The 25765-nt window shown below is 39.6% G+C and overlaps 1 protein-coding gene across 15 annotated transcripts in view; it reads right to left on the bottom strand.

Annotated features, from left to right (window-relative positions):
• dnmt3a (DNA methyltransferase 3 alpha) overlaps positions 1 to 25765 on the bottom strand; it is a 420321-nt gene that overhangs the window by 134713 nt on the left and 259843 nt on the right. For 13 of the 15 annotated variants that reach the window (XM_033021452.1, XM_033021451.1, XM_033021454.1 and 10 more), the window contains 2 exons: positions 19836 to 19876; positions 18264 to 18413 (listed from right to left, as the gene is read on the bottom strand). In XM_033021452.1, coding sequence (XP_032877343.1) covers positions 18264 to 18413; positions 19836 to 19876 — 191 coding nt within the window. Of the gene's footprint in view, positions 1 to 18263; positions 18414 to 19187; positions 19449 to 19835; positions 19877 to 25765 lie in introns of those variants that run through there. The other 2 variants (XM_033021453.1, XM_033021466.1) reach the window with 2 other exon arrangements.

Here is a 25765-nt window from a genome sequence, read left to right as displayed (position 1 = left end):
GACATGGAAAGAAACTGAAGCAGCAGGGGGAAGGAAGCCCATGCTGTTACAGAGAGAATGCAAAGATGCGGTCAGGATTAAACCCAAGGCACTAGAGCTGAGGCAGCAGCACTAACAGCTGCATCACCATGTTGTTTAAGAAGGAACTGCAGATGCTGGCAAATCGAAGGTACACAAAAATGCTGGAGAAACTCAGCGTGTGCAGCAGCATCTATGGAGCGAAGGAAATAGGCAACGTTTCGGGCCGAAACCCTTCTTCAGGCTGATGAATACAGACTTGAATGAATACACCATGATGCCTTTGTTGGCAATAACATTGCCGATAATTGACCAGGTGCCACTCAACAGTATTATTCACAAAATTAGGGGTGGACTTAGGGTGTCTTGAAAGCGTTGAACAGATAGAAAACAGAGGAATAGATAGTTCATTTACAGGTTGGCAGGTTATAACTTTGGTACCACCAGAATTAGTAAGTGGATTTCAGCTATTCACTGTCCACATTGAATCAGGGGATCAAAACTAATCTATAAATTTACTTGGCGACAAATTAAACTATGAGGAGGTTAAGAGAGAGTACAAAGGGATTAAGACAGGCTTAATGAGTTAACAGGATATACTCTGAAGTCATCCACTTACAAAAGCAACATAAAGCAGAATATTGTTTTGATGATGGCAGTTTTAATATTGTACTCAAATCGCATTAGCTGATTGAAAAAACAAATTTTAGCCTTAATGGATTAAAGTATTGAAAAAATGTTTAACACCCATTACGTTTGGCCTTGGTGAGACTACTCCTGAGAATACTGTGTCCGACATTATTGAAGATATTTTTCAGAGTTAGTGCAATGGGATGAAGATGAGGATTATCTGATGAATCAAGAATTTGCGGATTTCATTTATAATCCCGTGTTCACAAAAATGAGAAGTGTTTGTCAGATCCTTGCCTTGATCAGAATATAATGAACACACTCCAAGGACACAAGAATGCAGACGCTGTTTTTATCAAAATATATAACATTCTTAAAAAGATTCAACAGTGAAGATTGTCGAAGGATGTTTCTTCTGGTTTGGTAGCATATAACTTGTAATCATTGGCATAAACTAAGCGCTCAGTTAACTAGGACTGAGGAGAGCAGAGATTTATTTTCTCAAAGGGATGTTAAACCTTGGGAATTTCTTATCACAATTCATTGTGGAGGCTTAATCGGTGAATATATTTAAGACTGAGATCAAAATACTTCTAGAAATTAAGGAAGTCAAAAGATTTGGGGCAGTGCAAGATGGCTGTGGAGAGAATCAGCAATGAACAGTGCAGCAGGATTGAAAGTATAAATGGATCTCTCTTTTCCTCTTTCCAGCTTTCTCTACATATCATTTAATGTTTGCTCGAAGTAAATACGAGTCAAATAAATTAATTAGTGTGACATATTTTGGACAGAATTATGGGAATTTTAACATTGATGGACCAATCTGGAAAATTTGCCATTAATGCCTTTACTTCAATTTGAACTATGGTTATGGTCAAAATAATGTTTCAATGATAATCTGTTCTCAGGAAATGTATTGGTACGTTTTAACCATGTTAATGACGAACTTCTAGAAGTCGAAGGTCTGAGGAAACTGGCAGCTGAAGGGATGCATGTAATGTTGTATTTGCTTAGTAAGATCTCTACGAACACAGCTCAGTCACCGAAATTTAATAACAGTGTCTCCCACTGTCCACCCCGAACCTCAACTGCAGCAAAATGCCTACAACAGGATTTTAAGGCCCGTCGGACTGTATCCTTCAGTGAACTGAGTACTAGATGCTTCAAATGTAATTGCCAATGTGTTCCATTATTTGATCCCAAGATTTCTTGTGATATCTACATCCCACTGATTCGATCTTGGGTCTCCCCTGTGACATGATCTCAAAATTCACATGTGATTGGATCTGCACTCACATTTACCTTCCTTGATTCATCTCCCAAACTTTTCAATTCCATTTCCTAGGCCCACTCATTCTCCTCTTCACTGCTCACAAATACTCCCATTCTTTCCTGACAAATGTCAGGCCAATAGTTTGAACTCCAGACATGTCTAGAAGAGTCCATGGGAACATTTCCACATTCATAGTTGCTGCTCATCCCTTGGGTTTGCAGGGATTGTAAAGCAGCATTTTTCGGTTCAGAAATGATGGCTCAGAGACTGAGAACCATGTGAGTTCTTTATTGAATGGTTGGTTGCATTTAAATCCTATGATAGACTCTTGTTTGTATTCTGTGTTATGGGGCCAGCATACGGCAGATCTTGTTGGCATCTCCCAGGTAATTTCTAGAAATTAAGGTGACCTTCTGCCCACCTTCCCAAAACAGTTTATGGGACAAAGATTAGTTAGTTTTAGGCTGCTGTAATCATTAATTTCTACTCTTAAAATGGAGCAGAAATTCTCATTTTATTGCCATACAGATATAATCTCTTGATTTATTTCACATAAATTAATAAGAAAACAAAAATATACAAGCAAAGGATTATTCTGTGATCGACTCTGACTTCTGCTGCAATCCCTTTTAATATTTTTTAAATGAGGTAACTCCGTATTTCCCACTAATTGCTATTTTTTTCAAGTTAAATAATAGTAACTCTATATAGTTTTTTTGTCAAGCATATTGCCTGAAGTTGATGTAAACATTAACACTAGACAATGTATCATTCTTTCCGACACAAGTTTTCCTGGAATCAGCACCTGCTCTCTTAAGCCCCTGTCCCACTTTCCCGAATTACTCATGAATTCTCCCAAATTTCCCCTTGATTCAAACTCGGAGAATGTCCGTAGCGAGTCCATAGGAGCCTGTAGCGAGTCTGTAAGAGTCCTTGGATATTTCGTAGCGGCTCGTAATGCCAGCCGTAGGTACTCGGGGCATCAGGTAAGTCGGGACGTTTTTTCAGCATGTTGAAAAATGTCCACGAGTAAAATAAATAGCCCCAAGTACCTACGGCTGGCATCTCCGAGTTTGAATCAAGGGGAAAACTCGGGAGAATTCGTGAGTAACTCGGGAAAGTGGGACAGGGGCTTTACTCTATATTGTACTTCCTTCCAGCGCCTTATGACTAAGCAAAGTGACATCCAACTGCAACAGCAACCAAATATATATTTTATTTAATATTTAATGCTGACGCTATTCATTTAGAGTCAGGTCAATGTGAATACTGGTATGTTGAAAATGCTCTGGACAGAATCTATTGGATTTTAAGGATATTTATAGTGGATTTATGTTCTGGAATGAATCTATTATTAAAAAATATATATTGCAAACTCCTTTCAATGACATCGATAAATTTGAAATGTCTTCCAAATTTAATAAATATACTGCATATGAAGTGCCAATGTTGAAATAATTGTTATGCAATAAAGACAGATAAAATAGTGCTGGACCTTTGACTAATTAACACCACACACAGGAATCCTGAATGCATCAACTTACTAATGGGTTTGCCAATGGATAGAGCAAAACTTTTTAATTCTTCAGGAAATTAAATACGATTGCCCTTCTCAGGTTTAATAATTATCCAGCCTTTACAAATGTATTTTATCTAATCCTGACCTGTAACACAGTGATGCTGTATGTACAGAATTATATCTGTTTCTATATTAAATGAATATTTTTGATTGAGTTTGAAAGAGACTCAAATTAAAAGTATCTCAGCCAGTCTCACTTTGATTATAATTTTTTGTGGCGTTGGAGAAAACTCTTTTAAATATACTAACTGGTTTAATGAATGGAGGGAGAGGTGACCAATGAGCTCCTCACACTAATTCCCAGGAAGCAACCCTGACTGTTAAATGATTGCCAATAGATGCCAGCCAAAATGGTCAGTTTTGGCTCTGACTATTCACACAGCTGAATATTAAATTCATCTGATACTGAACCATCGTTGCATTAGTCTGTACTTACTTAATTTAAAGGAAAATGTTTTCACCCATTTTACTTAAGGACCTAGAATAAGAATGACCTTCTGTAGATTAAATGCTGTTTTCTTACACCAAATATCATCTCCACCTTCATAGATTAAATGGGGTGGGAGATTGCAACCTTCACGTGATCCGCCCTGTTTCGACGAATGCAATTAACTTGGCGCGCACAATCAAATAAGATCAAATAGAACAAGTTGTCCTACAACTTTAGGCTGTGCACGCCATACGCAAGAAGAAGAAGAAGAAGAAGAAGATAGATTCAATGTGATTCGTGTCTCCGCAAGAGTCTGGGACTGCAGCATGCTAGTTTAGATGTTGCTAAACTGGAACAAAGCCAACAGGCAGGGTCACAAAATGCGTTTTACTAATTTTGTATTCCCTGACTTCTTGACTTCTATGAAAAGCTGAGACTCAAAACTTTCAAGTACAATAGATGAAAGGGCGATCAACACAACACAATATCAATTGTCATCTATTTACATTTGATGGGTCATAGATCATAGATCATTTCTAAATTACAGCACTCTCAGTGGAAACAATATTTTCCTTTACACATGCAGAACAAATCTTTAAATAACAGAGGAATCTCTTTAATTCAGTGTTTCCGTGCTACCTTTTAATTGTTATATATTTCCCTTTACAAATATTTTGTAATTTCTCCCCGAAGAGGTCCAGTTGTTTCCTTATTAATGACTCCTGATTGTTGTTTGTTTGAACACTATATAAAGAAATCCTATGCTCATGTAATACTCCTCGTTAGTTTCCTTACTAAACGGACTAGTAGCTTTCTAAAAAATAACGGAATATAAATTTACTTGTTGATAATTTTGGTGAAAAAATATTTATTGTTCAAAAACAAGAAGTCGTATATAGTTGCTGGTAAACAAAAGTCCCAAGATGATTCACAGTGGTTTAAATGGACGTAAACTGGTGCCAAGATATTAGGAGATCTGAGATAGACACAAAATATTGGAGTAGCGGGACAGGCAGCATCTCTGGATAGAAGGAATGGGGGATGTTTCAGGTCGAGATCCTTCTTCAGACTGAGAGTCAGGGGAGAGAGAGAGAGACACAGTGATATGGGCGGGTAAGGAGTGAAAACGAGAGATTTTAGGATGATTGGGTAAGCGGTGGGCAAAATTGCAGCTGGAAAGGAGGGGTCGCTATAGCAGAGAGTGTTAGAGACTTATGGCCCTGTCCCACTTACGCAATATTTTCGGCGACTGCCGACACCCGTCATAGGTCGTTACTGTCACATCCTGGTCTCAGATGTGGAATAATAATGATACTGACACAATATTTATAGGTTATATTCCTTGGTCTCCGCGTGTATTATCTCACTCAGCCATGGCCTCGTGCCCAGGCTTACACAGTGCACATGCGGTCTGACCTCCAAGTCATCTGATACAAAGGTCATGATATTTGCATATCATCATCATGACTCATCGTCATGACATTCCTCCTTTACCAGAATTAAACGTTAAATTAATATGTGTTCTTTCTAATATAATTTCCAATTAAATTCTTACAAAACATATTTGTGTTTTCATTTGTGTTCCAGTAATTCACGAAACAGATGCATGGACGATGATGTCATCTGATATGTTTGCTACTCCTGGTACACCTTGAATCACTCTGTGGATTTCATGTTGATAGATCTCGGGAGCAGCATTGATTCTAAACATCAGTCTTTTGTATCGGTACAATCTTCAGTGAGTGATGAATGTTGTCACCTCTCTTGACTCTGGATGTAATTCCAACTGATGATATCCCCACATGAGATCATTTTTGGAAAACACTACTGGTTGATAACTCTTGTAGCACCTCATCAACCGTAGGAATTGGGTGTTATTCTCTGATTATTGCCTCATTAGCTCTCCTCATGTCAACGCATAGTCTAATGTCATCATTGGATTTCGGCACAATCTCAACTGGAGTCACCCATGGTGTCGAACGTTCAACTGGTTCAATAATGTCCTGATCAATCAAGTCCTTGATTTTGGCTTCTACTTTTCCATGGTCCAAATGGCATTCTCTGCACCGGTTGAGCTATCAGCTTGACATTTTCATCAATGGCTAACTTCACTTGCCGGCCTTTCAATTTTCCAACCCCTTGGAATACTGAATGAAATTCCTGCCTCATGTCATCATATGACTGCACTGAATTGACATGCCCTCCGATATGAAGCACTCCCAGCTCTCGAGCTGAATTCCTACTCAGCAGAGGTTCTCCCTTCTCCTCTATCACCATGAATTCTGCTTCAGTTTCTCTATCTCCGACTTCTACTTTAGCCGTGAAACATCCAATGGTCTGCAATGGTTTAGTTGCGGTGTATGGATATAACTTCCTACTACACCTCCTTGACGTGCACTTGATTTTCTGCTGTTTCAAGCATTCCCAAAGTGATCTGTCAATTACGTTGCTGTCGCTACCAGAATCTACAATCACTGGCACTGTAACACCTCCGATGGTCACTGCAAGTTTCTCGTGATGGCTCTCATTCAATGCAAACTGATAATTCCTTTTAACAGCATGCTCACCAGCTTCATCACTTCTGAAATCACCTTCAACGTGACAGACATGACCCTTCTTTTTCTGCCAAGGTCTGTCTTTCTTTTCACTGGACTTCCCTTTCTTGTTGTAATCACTTGTCTTATCCATGGCCTTACTTTTACATTTCTTTGCAAAATGATCTTTATCTCCACATTTCCTACATGTTCTACCTTTTGCTGGACAACATGCGTCTTTCCCTATGTGACCCTTGTTGCCACACCAGTAACACTCGATCTCACGTTCAGGCTTACATCTTGGTCTACCATAGGACTGTTGATTAACTTGCCCAGTCTTGGAATCTTTCAATTTCATGCTATGAAATTGTCCCTCAACAGCTTCCAGTGTCGCTGCAATCGACAAAGCATCATTAAGGTTTAACTCACCCCCTTTTTCTAGCAGCCTTCCCCAGAGCTTGTCTGACCTGCAATGCTGGACAACCTGATCCAATATCTGGTTTTCCACATCAGCAGCCACATATGAATAAATGGCGTTGAAATGTAGCATTTGGCACCACCACATAATGACTGTTCAAAGCATCAACGGCTTTCTTATAGTCTTCCTTCATTCCGGTGTCAGGGAGTGTTTCAAACATTTCTCGAACTGCTGGCCTCGCGGTGAAAAGAAGCAATGCTCTCCGCTGCGCCTTCTGCCCCGGCGTACTCTCCTCAAGAAAAAGCCCACGACTGTAGGCGTAAGCTTCGAATTCCTCCAGCCAAGCATTCCCCTTCACGTTGACGGTACTCGCATCACCCGTCGGATCGTAGTGTGGAACTCCACGAACTGCTAAGAGATCAGCTCCAGCGACCGCCGTTTAAACAAAAAAAATATTTTTCCAGCTCGTAGCCACAGATTCAGAATCCAAAATATCTAAAATATCCAAAATATCCTCGTCGCCAATGTCACATCCTGGCCTCAGATGTGGAATAATAATGATACTGACACAATATTTATAGGTTCCATTCCTTAGGAAGTCTCCGTGTTTATTATCTCACTCAGCCATGGCGATCCTGCCTAGGCTTACACAATGCACATGCGATCTGACCTCCAAGTCATCTGATACAAAGGTCATGATATTTGCATATCATCATCATGACTCATCGTCATGACAGTTACATGTTGCTGAAAATTTTCAACATGTTGAAAATCCAGCGGCGACCAGCACAAGGTACGACTCTTTGGGCGACGACTCATGACCATACAGGCTTTACCCTGCGACATGTTGCCAGGGTGTCGCCTGTATGGTCGAGAGTAGTCTCCTCAGTCGCCCAAAGAGTCGTAGCGTCTTTCTGGTCGCCACTGGATTTTAAGCATGTTGAAAATTTTCGCCGATCTGCAACGACCTATGACGAGTGTTGGAAGTCGCCGAAAAAGTCGCGTAAGTGGGACAGGCCCATAAGTATGGAATTCCAGAATACAGGTCTTGAAAGGATCATCTGCCAATCATGTGGTAAAAGGAGTAAATTACATTAAAGGCTAGTTTTGGAAATGGGGGAGTGGGGTTGCGTGCTGGAGGAATTAGAAGAGATTTAGAGACAGTGAGGAGCAAGTCTACAGGAAAACAGCAATGCACTCAAGGTCTCAAGAGGGAAAAGGAGTTGGTTTTTGATGCTAGTTCTCAAGACTAATGGGTGAACTGAGATTTTTTTTAAGCCTAGTGTAATCACTTTTAAAGAGGATTATCAGTGATACCACAGAGGGCAATTGGATAATCAGTCACTTAATGGACGGACACACAAGGTGTGTTTCATGGTTAAGATATGTGCCGAAAGATGTGAAGGGAGTTACATGAGAAATTAAGGAAAGGCTGACAATCTTCCATAAAACTGTTTAAAGAAAGGAATTCACCCATTTAAATAATCAGTTTCATCAGAGTTTAACAAAATGTCAACATCAATATCAAGGTGATGGTTAGAGATTACTTCTGGTATAAAATATGTTTAGTCTCCACAATCAACTCAATTTAACACAAATATGTCTGCAATATGGTAGAGATGGGAAATTATGAAAACCACCAACAATTCAGCTGGGCTTCATGTTGCAAGTAAATTGTAATGCCAGCTTTGCTGAGAACAACTAATATACAGTAAACCCTCATTATTACAGACCTCTTCAAACTGATATCGGTTATAGTGGACTATCTTTTAAGAACACAGGCTACTAGTTAAGGGCCTGTCCCACTGTACGAGGCAATTCAAGAGTTCTCCCAAGTTCTCCCCTGATTCGAGCTTGTGTAATGTACGTAGCGGGTACGTAGGGGCTCGTACAGGTAAAAAGTAACAATTTTTTTCATCACGAGTATTTTTTCACTCGTGGACATTTTTCACAGTTGAAAAAACGTCACGAATTTACCAGATTTCCCAAGTACCTACCGTTACTCGTACGAGCCGCTACGTGACATCCACAAGCTCCTATCTACCCGCTACGTACATTACACGAGCTTGAATCAGGGGAGAACTCGGGAGAACTCTTTAATTACCTCGTACAGTGGGACAGGCCTTTTATACTGTGGAGCCTGACAAAGCACTGAAATTGACAAGCAATCACTTCAATTTCCACATAACTCTATACTTTTAGTATACATTTCTAGCTATTAAGAACTCTGTACACTCAGCAGGTTATGGGCCTGTCCCACAGGCAACTTTTTAGGCGACTGCAGGAGAGTTGCCGGGGAGATGCCTTTATGGTCGTGAGGAGTTCCCGCATTGTGGGAACTAGTCGCGGCCTCTTTATGGTCGCCACAAATTTTTCAACATGTTAAAAAATTAGTGGCGACTAGAATGAAGTCGCCATGGAGAGTAGCGAGAATTCTCGTGCCGTAGGTAGGTCGCCAGTAGGCCCTAGTGGGTTGCTTGGCTTTGTACCGTGTGAATTTCAGACAGCGCTCCCCCCGCTTGCCTTGTCCCCCACCTGCGATGTGTTTGTGTGTGTGTGTGTTCCACTCTGACAGTCACCATTCCAGTTGCCGGTTATTAGTGTCTTTGGACGGAGAAATTGAGTTATAAATATTTCAGGTAAATGTCCTTTCATCCTGGTCATGGGAATCTCATGTAGAGCAGGACAGGGTTACCTCATCACGCCACACCACCACTTCCAATGCTCCAGACAGCCCACTTTGTTCTCAAATGTGGGAATCAGCAACAAGGGCAGCGGTTATCGCCATTCCCCGGCTGCGCTAGATAAGGTGTTGCCGGGCGGCCTTCTTGGCCCGCTGCCTCCGTGTGGTGAGGGAGGTCCCACTGGGTTCTCAGTGACGGGGCTCCAGGATTTTGACCCGCCGTCCAGTCAGTGATGTCAATGGAGGACAAACCCTTACTCGGTTATAGCAGGCAATCCGCAATAACAGACACCATTGCCCCCCTATAGTCCGCTATAACGAGGCTTTATTGTAACAGTTATAATTACCTTCAACCAAGGAAACAACTGCAGTTATACTCTCTAAAAAAAAAGAATAATAAAAGATGCACCTAATCCATTTGGCTGCTCTCTACTAGAACTTCTGCAATCATAATTCATGATTTGAAATTTCATTTCCAGGTCTCTTCCTTCTGAGAAGCCATACTTAATAGCTAGCTATAAAATTATAATTTCTTTCTTACATATAGATCATGAAAAGAAATACAATTGAGTGGCAACATTGAAAAATCTCAAAACAGGAACAACATCCAGTGTCTTGGCCTCCACTTGATTTCAACGACTTCTTGTTAAAGTTCCTGTATTTAATTTGGCCATGGTACTACCTGATATACAAATTTATTCCAAGAGAAATTCACACTCCATTTTTAAGTTCAAACACAGGAAGAAACGATGGCATTTCAATCACACAATTCACAAGAGACGACCACTCCTCTGACATTGCAGCTGTGCAATTGCGTTTAAGAGTAATAGATTAATCAAGAGAGGGTCTGGCTTCTCTCAATTACTTGTCATATTTATTTTTAGGTAAAAAACTCACAAAAATATCTGGGGAATAGTCACTGAATTTCTGCCGTGATAGGATCAGTTGTGCTTTACTGTAGATTCAGTCAGGAGCCTGGTCAGGGAATGAAAGATGCAAGGTGTTGTTCTTCATTGATCTTTGTGTTTGGAGTGCACTGCAGATGCTCATGAGGCATAACTGACCAATCATTCTGCCATAGATCTGCGGTGGCACAATGCTCGGAGAAGAAGAGTTCAAGCAGCCTCACTCGCTCTGAACTAACAACTCACTAACGCAGACACCGAAAGCAGGTTCAGACCAGGCTTCACATCTTTTAATCCACGCAAAGGAATATGACCTAGAAACATAAAAAATAGGTGCAGGAGGAGGCCATTCGGCCCTTCAAGCCAGCACCGCCATTCATTGTGATCATGGCTGATCATCCCCTATCAATAACTCGTGCCTGCCTTCCCCCCCCCCCCCCCCATATCCCTTGACTCCACTAGCCCCTAGAGCTCTATCTAACTCTCTCTTAAATCCATCCAGTGTCTTGGCCTCCACTGCCCTCTGTGGCAGGGAATTCTATAAATTCACAACTCTCTGGGTGAAAAGGTTTTTCTCACCTCAGTCTTAAATGGCCTCCCCTTTATTCTAAGACTGTGGCCCCTGGTTCTGGGCTCACCAAACATTGGGAACATTTTTCCTGCATCTAGTTTGTCCAGTCCTTTTATAATTTTATATGTTTCTATAAGATCCCCCTCATCCTTCTAAACTCTAGTGAATACAAGCCTAGTCTTTTCAATCTTTCCTCACATGACAGTCCCACCATCCCAGGGATCAATCTCGTGAACCTACTGCTTCAATCACAAGTATGTCCTTCCTCAAATTAGGAGACCAAAACTGTATAGAATACTCCAGATGTGGTCTCACCAGAGCCCTATACAACTGCAGACGAACCTCTTTACTCCTATACTGAAATCCTCTTGTTATGATGGCCAACATTCCATTAGCTTTCTTCACTGCCTGCTGTACCCGCACGCCAACTTTCAGTGACCGGTGTACAAGGACACCCAGGTCTCGCTGCACCTCCCCCTTACCTAACCTAACCCCATTGAGATAATAATCTGCCCCCTTGTTTTTGCCGCCAAAGTTTCTTTTTGTTCTCAATTGTTTTTGCTGCCGACCTCTTTTTCCTTCATCATGGTGGGGAGTTTCTCATGATTGAGGATGACTTGCTTAGACTTGCAGTAATTTCTGTGGGTTCTGAGGTGGCCGAAGCCAACAAAGGATCTGAAAACTCTGAAGAAGGATCTCGACCCGAAACGTCACCCATTCCTTCTCTCCCAGAGATACTGCCTGTCCCACTGAGTTACTCAAGCTTTTTGTGTCTATCTTCGGTTTAAACCAGCATCTGTAGTTGCTTCTCACACATTTTGTCTGCTCCATCTGAAAACTCTCTCACATATCAGATTCAGATCAGATTCAATTTTAATTGTCATTGTCAGTGTACAGTACAGAGACAACGAAATGCATATGAGGCAGGAAGTTATTGACAGGGCAGGGTGGGCAGTTGTGTAGTTTGAGAGATTTCTCCCACTGTTTATGTTGAGTTTCCCCGTGGTCTGGAGGTGAAGAAGGATGTGCTCAATGCCATCCAAAATGCTTCTCTTGAGTGTTCAAGAGCCAGAGATTTTCACAACTGCTTCACAGGTGCTTTGAGAATATTCTTGAGAATTGTTCTCAGTTCACATGGGATTCTCCAGAGGTTGAATGCCCATGCCCATGAATGTTATTAGGCATCAATCCCAAGGATGCTGGTTTGGGAAAGACAATTATAACTGCCAGTGGATTTGAAGGATTTTGTAGAGACAACAGTGGTGGTACCTCTCTGGTGCTTTGTGCCCTGCAGGTTGTCCATGTGACAGAAGGGAGGTATAACCACCATCTTGGAATCAAGTGCTTTTAATCTGATTTTAAATCTTGACCTTCAAACATTCTTTTACTCTGATGAGTAAAGACTGTACCATTGCACTTTAGTGAATACAATATTCATATCTGCCTTTGCTGAGAAGTGGCTCCTGAGCTATGGGAAGTATTCCATGTTTTCAAGGGTCTCTTTATCATCAGGGGATTTCCCATAGGATGTGAAGAGTGAGGCCCAATCTCTGCTCTGCTTCAGTGAATAAGTTGTCAATGACTTTGAGTTTAGCATCTGAATGTACACATATAGAAGCATCCTCTGCGCTTCGGCTTGTTATTTAATGTTGATGTGCTCTTGAGTCAAACGCAGAGGCAACGTGGGTTGAACATTTACCCATGTTGTGGAATGTTCCATTTCAGCGGGAACGCAGGGGAATAAAATGTCGGAATAATGACATCAATCTGTCCTACACTAGATAAGGCGAATGAAGGTTAAAACATCATGCTCTGCAACAGCCAAGGCTTGAAAACTCCCTTAATTTGAAACAATGGCAAAATGTTCTTTGTCCAATATTAACGTTTTTTCCCCTGTCGTTTTAAAGAGGGAAGAAAGCCAAGAATGTATTTTTTTGTTCCTGAGGCAAGTCAGTTTGAAATGAATAGAAAGTCCCATTTGTACTCAACCATGCCTATTTAATTTCCTGATGAAAATTTCCACACAAACATTCCTGGGTCTCAAAAAGTAATCAGTCAAAGGCACATGAAACTGTCTAATATTTGTGCACATTAGTCCCTGAGTTACTGAAAGTGTGCATTCCACACAGCTGGTTGCATGATACATATAAATGTTTTGGGACTGACAAATGTGACTGTCAGGAAGATATATTTTAGCAGGTCTTCCAGGCTGCTGGTTCCAGTAAAATCTCTGTAGCTTTAGACTCCTGTTGTAGACAGCTGTGGAAACTTGCATTTCTAAAAACTGACATCACTTCAACAAAAATTTATAGCACCATGAAATTAATGAAAGGGCTTGTTAATTCTACCAATGAATGGTAACAGACCAAAGAGTAACATTTAAAGAATGGAAAGAGAAATCAGATGCTTTTCTCTAAGAAAAAAATCATAATTCAGGAAACCTCTGCTAGTCCTTATTCCTTGAGCTCTTTTCTTTCCAGTTGAAAAGGATTTCCTGCTATTTTTTACTCTAAAATAAGGCCTGAAAATTTACCTGCATCTTGGAGGCCGAAGGTGAGGCTGAGCAATGCCACTCTCGTAACGACTGCTCTGCGGAACCTACCACGCCTTTCGACCCTGGAACTGTGTGAAGTGGGAAGTGGCTGTAAATGGACAGCCGCCACTGGGGGGGGGGAAGAGAGTTCCTTTCCCGCTCCGGGCGGGAAGCCACCACACGGGAGGGAAGTAGCTCGGGTGGCTGCAAGCAGCCGCCGGGACCGGGCAGCGGAACCGGCCGCCAGCCAGCCCCGGTGTCCTTCGACACAGGCGCAACTGATGGAGGTGGCGTTTGGCGGGTAGCTACTGATGGAGGTGGTGGTTGGCGGAAGGCTAGCTGCTCCGTCCCGGGCTCTCTGTCTCTCTCTCTCTTTCTCTCTCACTCTCCCCAAAATGGAGGTGCATCCTCATTGCCGGGAAATCCAGTACTTCGTTTCATAATTATTTACCCATCTCATAGACTGCTGCTATATCGTTTTCTTGATTATTCCTTCCACGCATGGCACCCAGAACTTTTACAGCTTGGCAACTGTAGCCTGCTGATTTTCCTTTATAAATTCAATGGCTCAGAATCCCAATGGTCATTTGTGGACTTTAATATAGCTGTATGTCGCTGCACTCCTTGCAGTTATGATATATGTATTACTCAATTCTTAGGATTAAGAATTCTCCCTTCAGGGAACTTCTCCTTGCAAAACAATTTAATGACCTTTCTTCCACTCTAAAAAAGAAACATCTACTTAATCTACTTACCAGATAAGTGGGCTTTTTATTTAATTCCTTGATGGAAATAAAATCATTTAATTTACTTGAGATCTTTGATGTTCTGGTTTTGCATTCAAAGTTCAAATTTAAATCCTGACAGTCTGTTTTAATTATCCTAGTTCTCAATGTTTCGTTTTAGTTAATTTAGAGATACAGCACTGAAACAGGCTCCTCAGCCCACTAAGTCCATGCTGACCATTGATCACCCGTTCACACAAGTTCTATGTTATTCCACCTTCTCATCCACTCGTGATACACCACGGATAATCTACAGATGCCAATTAACCTATAAACCCGTATGTCTGGGATGCAGGAGGAAACTGGAGCACCCAGAGTAAACTCATGCAGTCACAGGAAGAACGTGCAAACTCCACACAGACAGCTCCCGAGGTCAGGATCGAATTAAGAACTCCAGCACTGTGAGGCAGCAGCTCTACCAGCAGCGCTACTGCGCACCCTATGGTTTGAAGAAAATGTATCTCTAACTAATTCAGCCTTGTAAGGTGCAGGTTAACATTGTAAACAACTTTTTGCATGACTTTTTTCCCACAATAGAGATGTCAAGTATATATATTTTTTTACAGGTTTCTGGGAAATGTTTGGCCCAGAAGAGGAAATACATACCACTATATAATGTTTATGGGAAAACTGAATCTCTCTTAATGCTTGAACCTCGAAGAAACAGGGACTGCCAAGCAATGAATTGCCAAGAACCAGAGAAATGTTCAAAGATCTTCTATTACTTAATTGGATATGACATTCTATTAATTCATTTATTGAATAGTAAATGTTATATTTATTTATTTATCTTTCATCCTTCGACATCCCTAGTTGGCTTTGCAGATGGTAATGAATTTGGGGTGTCAAAATATGTAACTTGAAAAACGATGCCCAGCTTCTGGCCCGCTCTTATAGCCAGTGTATTTATTCAGCTGGTCCAATTGAGTTTCCGGTCAATGTGATCCTGAGGATGTTGATGATGGCCACCTTGGCAAGGGTAGTACCACTGAATGTAAAAGGTAGGTGACTTGACTCTTCTTGATGGAGATGGCATTGCCTGGCTTTCTTGTGGTATGAATGTAAATTGCCACTTATCAAGTCATGGCTGAATGTTATGTACATTTTGCTCTGCCCATGCATAGACAAATTCATTTTTGAGGGGCTATAAATGGAATTGAGCATTGTGTAATCTTTAAGGAACATTTCCATTTCTGACATAATGCGAAGATGATCATCGATGAATCAGCTGAAGATGAGCCTTGGGCAACATCCTGCGGAACTCCTCTGGTGATGCTCTACGGTTGCAATTATTGATCTCTGACAAAACCAACTTCCTTTAAGTCCATGAATTAGAATGATTTCTTCTTGATGCCAAGCGACATCAGTTTTATCAGAGCACCTTGATGCCACACTTGATCAAATGCTCCCTCATTGTGAGGGCAGCCACTCTGACCTCAACTGTGGAAATTAGTTCCTTAGTTCAAGTTATGATGACATTTGAAGCTAAGATATCCTAGCGAAACCTAAATTCAGCATCAGTAAGCAGGTCACTGTGGACAGACACCATTGTTTGACACCTTTCAGCGCTTTGATGAAGATTGAGAATGGATTGATTAGACGGTAATTAGCCAGGTTGGATTTGACATGACAATTAAACACAACACACTGGGCTACTTTCTACCTCGGTGGGTAAATGCCAACACAATAACTGTATTGGAATAGCTTGGGTACAGTTTATGCCTGCTTAAAATTCACACAATTGCCTTTCACATAACAAAATATCCCCAAGCACTTCACAGATGTGTTATCAAAACAAACATGTTACCAAAGCACATGACCAAAACCTGGTTTTAAAGCAGTATTTTAAAGTGTGTTTTAAAAATGGAGAGAAAGGTTTTAGAGGTGGAGAAAATTCTGGGATGCCAACTCAAGAGATCAGAAGCCAGGGCAGGTGACGTAATTGGAGGAATCGTGGAGCAACTAAATTCAAGGATGAGGCCAGAATTGGAGCAGTTCAGATATCTTGGGAGTGAATCAAGGTTGAGATTTTAAAGAGGGGAAGGAATCACATCATCGTTGGTTTCCAAAAATAAAAATGAGAATTAAAAAATCAAGATATTACTGAAGCCTCTGGAGGATAGCCAGCACAGAAGTGGTGGTTGAATGGGATGGTGTGGGCTGACATATAGATGGCAACGTTTTTGCAGACTTCAGGTTGAAAGAGCCCTAGATTGAAGGAGGCATTGGAACATTTGTCCAGTGGCAAAAATACAGTTGGAGAGATTCAACAGCGGATAAGTGGCAAAAATACAGATTGGAGAGATTCAACAGCGGATAAGCCCATTTAGGACAACTCAATTTCAGGCAGTTGTCAAGTCACCAGTTGGATTTGGTGGCTGGGGAATGAAGTTTGCATCAGGATCCAAAAGCAAAGGCTTTGCTCATCCTAATATTTAATTGGTGGAAATTTCTATTCATCCAAACTTGGTTGTGGACAACCAGTGGAATAATCGGGGACAGTATACCTACTTTGAGTCATTCCATGGCATTTTACCCACATAATTGTCGACATTTGTTTTGCTGTCAAGTTCCAGGAAACAGTTAACTTTGGGGTTTTTTAATTACTGATATGACACACTGGTCAACCTATGGAGGTACCTTCAGCAACAGTGTGTAAGAAAGAACCGCAGATGCTGGTTTAAACCGAAGATAGACACAAGGGTCTGAAGAAGGGTCTCGATCTGAAACATCACCCATTCCTTCTCTCCAGAGATTCTGCCTGTCCTGCTGAGTTACTCCAGCTTTTTGTGTCTACCTTCAGCAACAGACTGGTTCCACTAAGATGCAGTATAGAACGCCACAGGAGATCCTTTTTCCCTGTGGTTATCAAACTGTACAACTCCTCCCCCTTCTGTTGTGAGATAGACTGCCCCCCCCCCCCCCCCCAATCTTTGTACATCCCCAATCATTTCATGTTTCATGTCTCTTCTGTTATATGAGTGTTGACAGATCAATTTCCCTCCTGGGATAAATAAAGATCTATGGTATCGTATCATATCATAAATAAAACACAGGAAGCTGTATCTGAAAAAACAATAGTGTGTTAACTCTTATCAGGACACAACAGTAACTCCACAGATTCAACATGATGTAAGTTACGTCCATCCAGATTTATGCAGTGTTTGCCATATGGTGAAATCAAGATGCAAATACAAAAGCTATGAAGGTTAAAAATACAACCTAATACGTCCGCTATCTACTTGCTGATTGCTATTTTTTACACATCGCTGTTATGTTGTAAATGACAGCCAAATGAGATGTATTTCTTCTTGATTTCCACTGTACAGTTGGCATCAAAGGAAGTATGCAAATAATTAGAATATACATATTTTCCACATTTTATCAGAAGGTTAGAAGGTTAGAACGTCTCATATACCATTGAATTTTCCATCCTTGTGTTGTGAAAAACCTTATTAATGCCGTTAGATCAATATACTCAACCCATTTTGCAAAATACCTCACATTAATATTCACTGGCATCACACTTTTCTACAGCACTAGGAAGTAGAGCATCTCTGCAAAGTCACCAGAAAGTTGCACTATCGATTGAGTACATTTGTGGATAGAATTCCAAAATACAGTAGGAAGGATAATTATACAATATTAATTTAGTGGAAAACCATGAGAGAAAATATATGTTTTTGAACTCATTTGATTGTGTCAGTATCTTTTAAACCTAGTTAATTATTTTTTCACAGGAGATGTGAAGATTGTCATCTCTCTCTTCTCTCTGTGAACACGAGTTAAAGTACAAATGTCAAATTGCCATTGATAAACTTTGTTGAAATACTTGCTGAATTAGTGTAAGAGCTGGGATTTTTGATGCTCTCCTAATGATCTTTTATTCATAAAATGAACTTACCTCTTTCTTCCATTTAGCCAGCCACTCATCTCGTTTCCGCTTACTGATATAATAGGGATCGCCAGCTTGGAAGGTTATTCGCTGACTTGGCCTCTGACGCAGGCTATTTTCCCACCCTGATTGGCCACGATTTCGCCCCCTTATTCCCTGCTGGAAAGGATACATTTTGTTGACAATATTAGGAAGTATAAAGATATTACTGATCTTTCATTTACATCTTCTTTCAGTACCACATTAACAATGAGTGAGCATGAGTGTGGAATTACCAGTTTCTTAGTGGAAGAAACTGAAAGTGCCAATCAAATTACAGCTGGTTACCAAGAATTTTTGACTGCTCTGAAACTGTATTAGCCCACTTGTTTGGCATGGATATTTGAATAAGATGTGAAGTTTCTTTGATTTTTTTGAACTGCCACTGAAAAAATAGAAATTAAGTTAAATCTGTTTCTACATTAAAGAAAGACTTCATAAGTGATGGGATTTTGTTGGGATTTCTCAGGTATCAAGATTAGCATTTGTTTTGTGTAAAATGCGTATTTGAGTTTCGAATGCCGAATGTTCACTTCTGTTAGTAACTTTCTGATCATTTTGATCCAGCTACCTTGTAAAGGAGTGTATGCATTTTATGAATGCAGTACCACCCTTCTTTCACTTTATAGCTCAACAGTCTGGTTAGGCCCCCTCTCCCTGTTCACTCGCTAGGCCACTGTCCAATCAAGCTCCAAGACACACTGCTCTTACTCCCTGCTGACACAGGTCATTTAAATTGCTCATAAATGCCTAAGATGCTGAGAAACACTTAAAACAGCTCGAGAATTTTACTGATTGTTTTATTTTAAAAAGTTAAGAAATATACATTTATTTCAAAAGGCAATGAAGTACAATTGAAAAAGTTAAGATTAAGCACAAAAAAAAATCACTTACCCAAGACTTCATTTTTCAATCAAGACCAGTGACCCCATTCAAATGTATGGGGCTCTGCAAACGCTGGCCACAATAACTCATTGGCACCAGTGAAAAAAATATCACATTTAATACCCAACTCTTTGATCCTTATTATGATTTGAAGAACAAGCTTGTAACACAGTTTTCATATATGCACGGACATTCCTATTTATGATCAAATATGGGATGCTTTACACAGAAGCGGCAAATAAATAAATTGCAGTAAAATGCATGATCACAGGTTTCAGATTTCATATCAACAAAAAAGGTAAATAATATCCAAATACAAGTAACAGATTTATATGGACATATGCCCTGACATATGTATCAGAGAAATGCAGAAGTTATTATAAAGCTGATGAATGCTTCCAGAATTCAACAAAGGGTTTAAGATTTTTTTTTTAATTACTCATGAAATCAACACAGAGATTGCTTCATTTGATTGGTGCTCCATCACATCATTATTTTGTAGATTTTTTTGGTAAAATATCTCATGTGCAGTACAACTCTGCATGAGATATGGGATAAGCTTCCCTCTGTTTGAAAGGTTTGACAAAACACCTGGAATGCCTTGGCATCCTGCAAAAGGAAGTAACATTCCCATATATAGGTTAAAAGATTCATTACCTCAGCTTTTCCTGACTCTGTAGATGTGTTTTCCTCAGAATCTAAAAAAAGAAACACAATTTAAATCAAAACATATACCACTCGATAAATCTTTATTGACCAAAATATAAAATATTGAATATTTTAGCATCATAAAAAAATGTTTAAATTATGTAAGTTATACACAGTTCAAATTATAATTATATTAAATATGTTCCGTGCTAAGTTTGCATGGACTGCAGCAAGCATTCCCCTAACTTTGTATACCTGTTTAGACATCCACAATGTCTTCATTTCTAATTTTGGACCAACGTTTGTAATTTGTTTTAAATGATGGTGGTTTGCTTTATTGAGGATGCACGCTTTATTTCAAGACATCGTCATCATCAAATTTATGGGAACAATGCTGGAGAAGAGTTTTGGCAAGAATTTAAAAATATATTTTATCTTGCTTCAACTCCCCTTTCTGATCAGTCTATGTGACAAGTAAGTATGGTTTGCTCATTAATGATCTCAAGTGGAGTTTTACAAACTGAGATGTGCAGCTGTGTAAGTAGGCCTTTTCAACTGGGAAAAGTGGTAGGATTTATATTACAACGTAATTAGATCACTTTCCCAGAATACTATCAGGCAAAAAGATGTCACGGCAATCCTTAGGGATCAAGGACAACACAGCACCGTTCACCAAAGGAAATAGTAACATCTGGAAAAACGTCTGGAATTGAATTAAAGAATGTGCAATGTCGTACCACAGATGATAAGCATCATGGTAAAAAAGACCTTGGAAGTTAGATGTTGAGAAGACGTATTCTTATTTCATAAAAGACTGCATCAAACTACAGCACCATGTTGCTGCCAAAATGGCAGCTTCTCCTTCTATATAATAAACAAAATGCTGAACATCTAAAATAATTATGTTTCTACAAAAAGAAAGTAAAGTGTCCAATGTCGATGAATTCTCGGTTATACATTTTGATCCTTGGAAATGAAAAGTCCAAGGAACATGAATGAAAAGAAACATTACATTTTAAACAGAAGGTAGACAAAAATGCTGGAGAAACTCAGCGGTTGCAGCAGCATCTTTGGAGCGAAGGAAATAGGCAACGTTTCGGGCCGAAACCCTTCTTCAGACAGGCCCGAAACGTTGCCTATTTCCTTCGCTCCATAGATGCTGCTGCACCCGCTGAGTTTCTCCAGCATTTTTGTGTACCTTCGATTTTCCAGCATCTGCAGTTCCTTCTTAAACATTTTAAACTGAACCTGGAGTGAAGAAATATACAAGAAATTCAGGATCAAGAATTCATTTTGGAAACTGATCACTACTATTTTGTAGGCATTTTTGAAGCTAGGCTGAGCTAATGAAGTCACAAGCAGCAGTTAATGTGTTTTAAGTTGTGTTTTTCATGGAAGAATGTGGGACTTGAACTTGGCTTGAACAGTACTTGTCATTCTGATTCAAACAATGCTGTTTTGCATCCATCCAATGGCAACAGTTGAGAGCCACATACTTCAGGTGTAAATGCCTATCCAAGTTGATTCTTGTACTTCTCTTGACCTGCATTTTTCTTCATTAATTGCCATTGCGCTCAGATTCCAGAATCATGAGCCACTCATCACTGTAGATACAAAACGGGCTATATGTGTGCATGCAATGGGATTAACTTGAACCAGGCATCCATTCATCAGTGCAGCAGAGCGTAATCTGCCAGAAATGTTCACTCCAAGCAAATAACAGTCTAAATCTGAATGCACCATTTGAAGGGACCTACTGCTGGCAAATTAGTTAGTAATTTTGACTATTTGTTGTAACAAATTTGCATGTGTTTAGTGCTTTCGAGAATTGTTTCTAATGTTGTGAACTCAATTGGGTTGGGCGTGCTAGGTGCTGAAGGATTCTATCCTGATCTTAAGCCTCCTGCACAAACCAGCTGTTTCTAGCTTTAGTCCTGAGCATTTTCCTGAGAGTGAGCATTAGTCATGCACAATATACAAACTAATGGAAGGCGGAGGAGAAAAGTTATCTGCAGGAGATTGCATCTATCCAGGTTGCTGAGTCATTAATTCTCTGACCTTGTAGTTCAAAGTATTTAATTAATCCAGATAATTTGTTGAATCAGAATCCCAAGATTATGTTATTCAAACTCAGGAAGCAGTTACTTTGTACAAGGAAGACACTTAAATCCCAGGCATTTACAGTATATAACTGTTGATACTGCTGAACTTCCTGGCACAGAATTTATATAGAAGCGTGAATTGAGATCTGGATGCAGTGTTTATTCACCACATGTTTAAGATACATTTTGATAGCAATGTGTTTCACTAACTAGACACAAAATGCTGGAGTAACTCAGCGGGTGAGGCAGCATCTATGGAGAGAAGGAATGGGCGATTTCGGGTCGACCCGAAACATCGCTCATTCCTTCTCTCCATTGATGCTGCCTCACCCGCTGAGTTACTCCAGCATTTTGTATCTACCTTTGATATTACCAGCATCTGCAGTTCTTTCTTAGACATGTTTCACTAGTTTATCAGTTTGCAAATTTTGAAAAACATTTTATTTTCTTTCCTTACTTTATGAAAATAGCAACATCAAGATTTAGAGCAATGAATTACACCATATCCCACGTTTTCTAAAGAAAGAGGACATTTTAGATGTCCTAGATTGGAAAGCTTCATCTTAGGAACATATGGGAGTCAGCGATTTTATAGTAGAAATCAGTCGATAGTCTGTCCTCTATGATGGAGACAGAGAAAATCGATAAACATCACCGTCTAATTTGTTCTTCAAACACAATTTCTCCAATGATGATAAAAATTATATTATCATTTATCATCAAAGATTCTTGGAACTGTATGTTGAAATCATGTAGGTACTGTATTTTTTTTAACATCTGCAGCGCGAAAACAGAATGCGGCAAGAGGACCAACGGGTCAATTGAGCATTAATTCAGTAGTGAATAATTGGAAGTGTCACAGCAGGGGAGAATGCACTTTCAGTCAGCAGAGAAAATTCAGGCACTTTCAACTGCACAAAGCAGTGTTTATACTGCAAAGCTCTCCCTCCATTTCCTGCTGTATTCTTTGTAATACTGTTACCGCATCTACCTATTGCCTGGATTTGATCCAAGAGAAGCAGAGAAGCACAGCAGCAAGTACAGTCCAAACAGATGACTGCAAGGACGTAGTCTTTAGATTCCATTGATTTTATTTAACATTCAATGTGATACGTTATGTTTTTTTAAGTTTAAAAAATGATCAATGATGAATGAATCCGATAAATTGACTGGGACTTTTTTAATTCTTTGAAAGTAGGAAAATAAGGATTTTGTGTCAAAACTGGTTAAATGCAAATATTTTGCACAACCTTTTATTGCACACTTTAATATTTAACATAGGATGCTTTTGTTTCAATTTGGAATTTAAGGACAAAAGGAAATGATAGTACAATAAGTTATTTCATTGATTTATGTTAACCTGTCCCTCTCTAGATTGGCAAGTTCATGTTTACCTTTTTTCAGCATTGGCATCAAGCCCAGATCCCTCCACTAGCTGATGAATGAGGAATATGTTGTTTTCCCTTTTCGGTATAAAACTGAATTTGCAAATACCCAGCTAAATGTTAGTTCCAGAATCTAACAGAGCTGGGTTATTCATATAAGTAACAGCAACATTCAATGTTATTTTGCTCTTAACTTCATCTAGTTTTGCTTGAACACCTGCTGTTTCAGAAGGTCTCTTGTGTAGTAATCCAAATGCAAAGTACTGCAAGTGCTGGAAATTTGAAAGCAAAGTAAGAAAAGCTGATATTACACAGCTCAGGTGACAGCATTGTCTCAGGTGACAGAAACAGTACTAACTTAAAAATATTAAAGTTTCAAATTAACTCAATTTCCTTCTCCACAAATACAGCCTGACCTGCCATTTCCAATATTTCTTGCTTTTACATCTGTGAATAAAGTTATATAATGTGCATCAGACTAGCTTTTTTTGTACCCTAGCAGAATGACCTCACCTTCATCAACTATTAGCTATGTAGTTGCATTTGGCCATGGCACTATTTGGAGGAGAGACCACCACACAATTCTTGTGAAATCAAATCCCTGTCTTCATACTGAAAACACTGGCATAATGCTATAATTTGAATTAATTTAACACGTTATTCTGATTTCATCAAACCTTTCAATTTCATGTAACATACAAGATGTTTAGTACGTTAAAATGAATATGAATACTGCAAGGGAAATTGGTCTTAACTTCTATGATTGTGTAGATGATATTTCACCTGAAAATTCTTTCAATTGAATCCTTTTAAGTACTTGAAAGTTTTGGCATTTTGAGCAGGGCTGAAAGATCATGAAAACTGTTAATGATGCCCACAATTTATGGAATGCTGCCACATGAAAAATATTCAGTGCCTTTTCACACTGCTGTTTGCTTTATATAGGGGAAACAGGAAAGCAGCTAGCTCTGGTGAACAACACATCAGTCAGCTCTTTTATATGCACCAGCTCACGGTTGACGGATTTGACATATGACCTCCCCGATTCTTCGGAACAATCTGAAGGCAGTAAAACTTTAGTAGGGTTGTTACCTTTACAGCCATCAGCAGTGCTGCCCACAGATAACGCTTGAGGATATGACATAAATCTGTCGCAGATTCCCAGTGGACCAGGAACCTGCAATAGCTGATATCCTCGGACATTCCCAATCACCTATCACTACATCTGTAGACAAAACTATATTTGGTAAGGCTCTTTGCAGGTAGTTCACCTCTATGTAAACACAGCTGTCTCTCACCCATCCTGAAATGATCATGTGTCAACTCTTGGTAAAGCAAAGCCCATTTTCTAAAACTGATTAGTGTAATTTAATTGACAACTATTAGAACGTCAAATAGGGCAAGATAGACTAAAACTCCTTGCAGAGTTAGAGCTCAAGACTAAACACCCCCAGTTTGAACTCCAGGATGAAAAGTTGCAGCACATCCACAAGAAGTTAATCTCCAGAGGACCAGAATAAACCATCCTTTCATGAGCCAGTTTATTCAGCTGAGGTCGATCAACAAATAATTTAGGCAAGAAAATCAAGGATCCTTGCCACAGGGTACATTTGATTCACATTTTGCAAAATTTGAAAGTATTTTATTGATGTTTTGCATCATTGGGATCAAATCAAAAATGGTGAGTGTAAATTGGGAAGCGATTGCTCTGAATAGGTTTCCGTTTCATTTTTCTGCTCGTGCTGTCACAGCAAACATACCATGGAATTCCACTTTACCTTCTATCCATTTAATGAATTAAAGAAAGAATCATGTGTGTTCCTTTGCAGTTATCCACTTTGATTTACACTTTTACCTTTGACATGCACCCAGGAATCCAGACCACATGGCCAGGGACATATGAATAGCACTCCCAAAGTTGGCTGTTGAAGTGCTGGAATTACCTCAACCAACTTCACCAACTTCTTAGGGTTGAATCTTCACCCAAATCTAATTAGATTGTGTTTATTATTTGCTACAATAGTCCTTGATTTGCTATCAACCTCTTTATATTGTTTTTTTTAAATAGTTAAGGATGCATTCAAATTAGAGGGTTGTTCATTAACATTTATGAGCAATGAATTTTAAAATTCTTTGAGCTCTACATTGAATTCCCATGTTTGGAAATGCCATGAAGTCTGATTCTAATTGTTTTGCAAATGGATTACAAATTGCTTTATACATTATTTGTTGCCAAGTCTCTCTTACTGACTGAGCGATTCATTACTAATCTTACAAATGCAGTACATAAGACAAGAAACTATGATTAAGTGACAACCACAAATAGGCAGTGTTCAGAATTGTTTTTAACATTCAGATTTATAACCATATAACCATATAACAATTACAGCACGGAAACAGGCCAACTCAAAGAAGGTCAAAGGTTATTTATTGGTCACATACACCTAGGTGT

Source organism: Amblyraja radiata, chromosome 5 (genome assembly GCF_010909765.2).
Source record: "Amblyraja radiata isolate CabotCenter1 chromosome 5, sAmbRad1.1.pri, whole genome shotgun sequence".
NCBI lineage: Eukaryota > Metazoa > Chordata > Chondrichthyes > Rajiformes > Rajidae > Amblyraja > Amblyraja radiata.
Note: the sequence above shows the minus strand (reverse complement) of the source record. Positions and strands in the feature narration are given on the sequence as shown.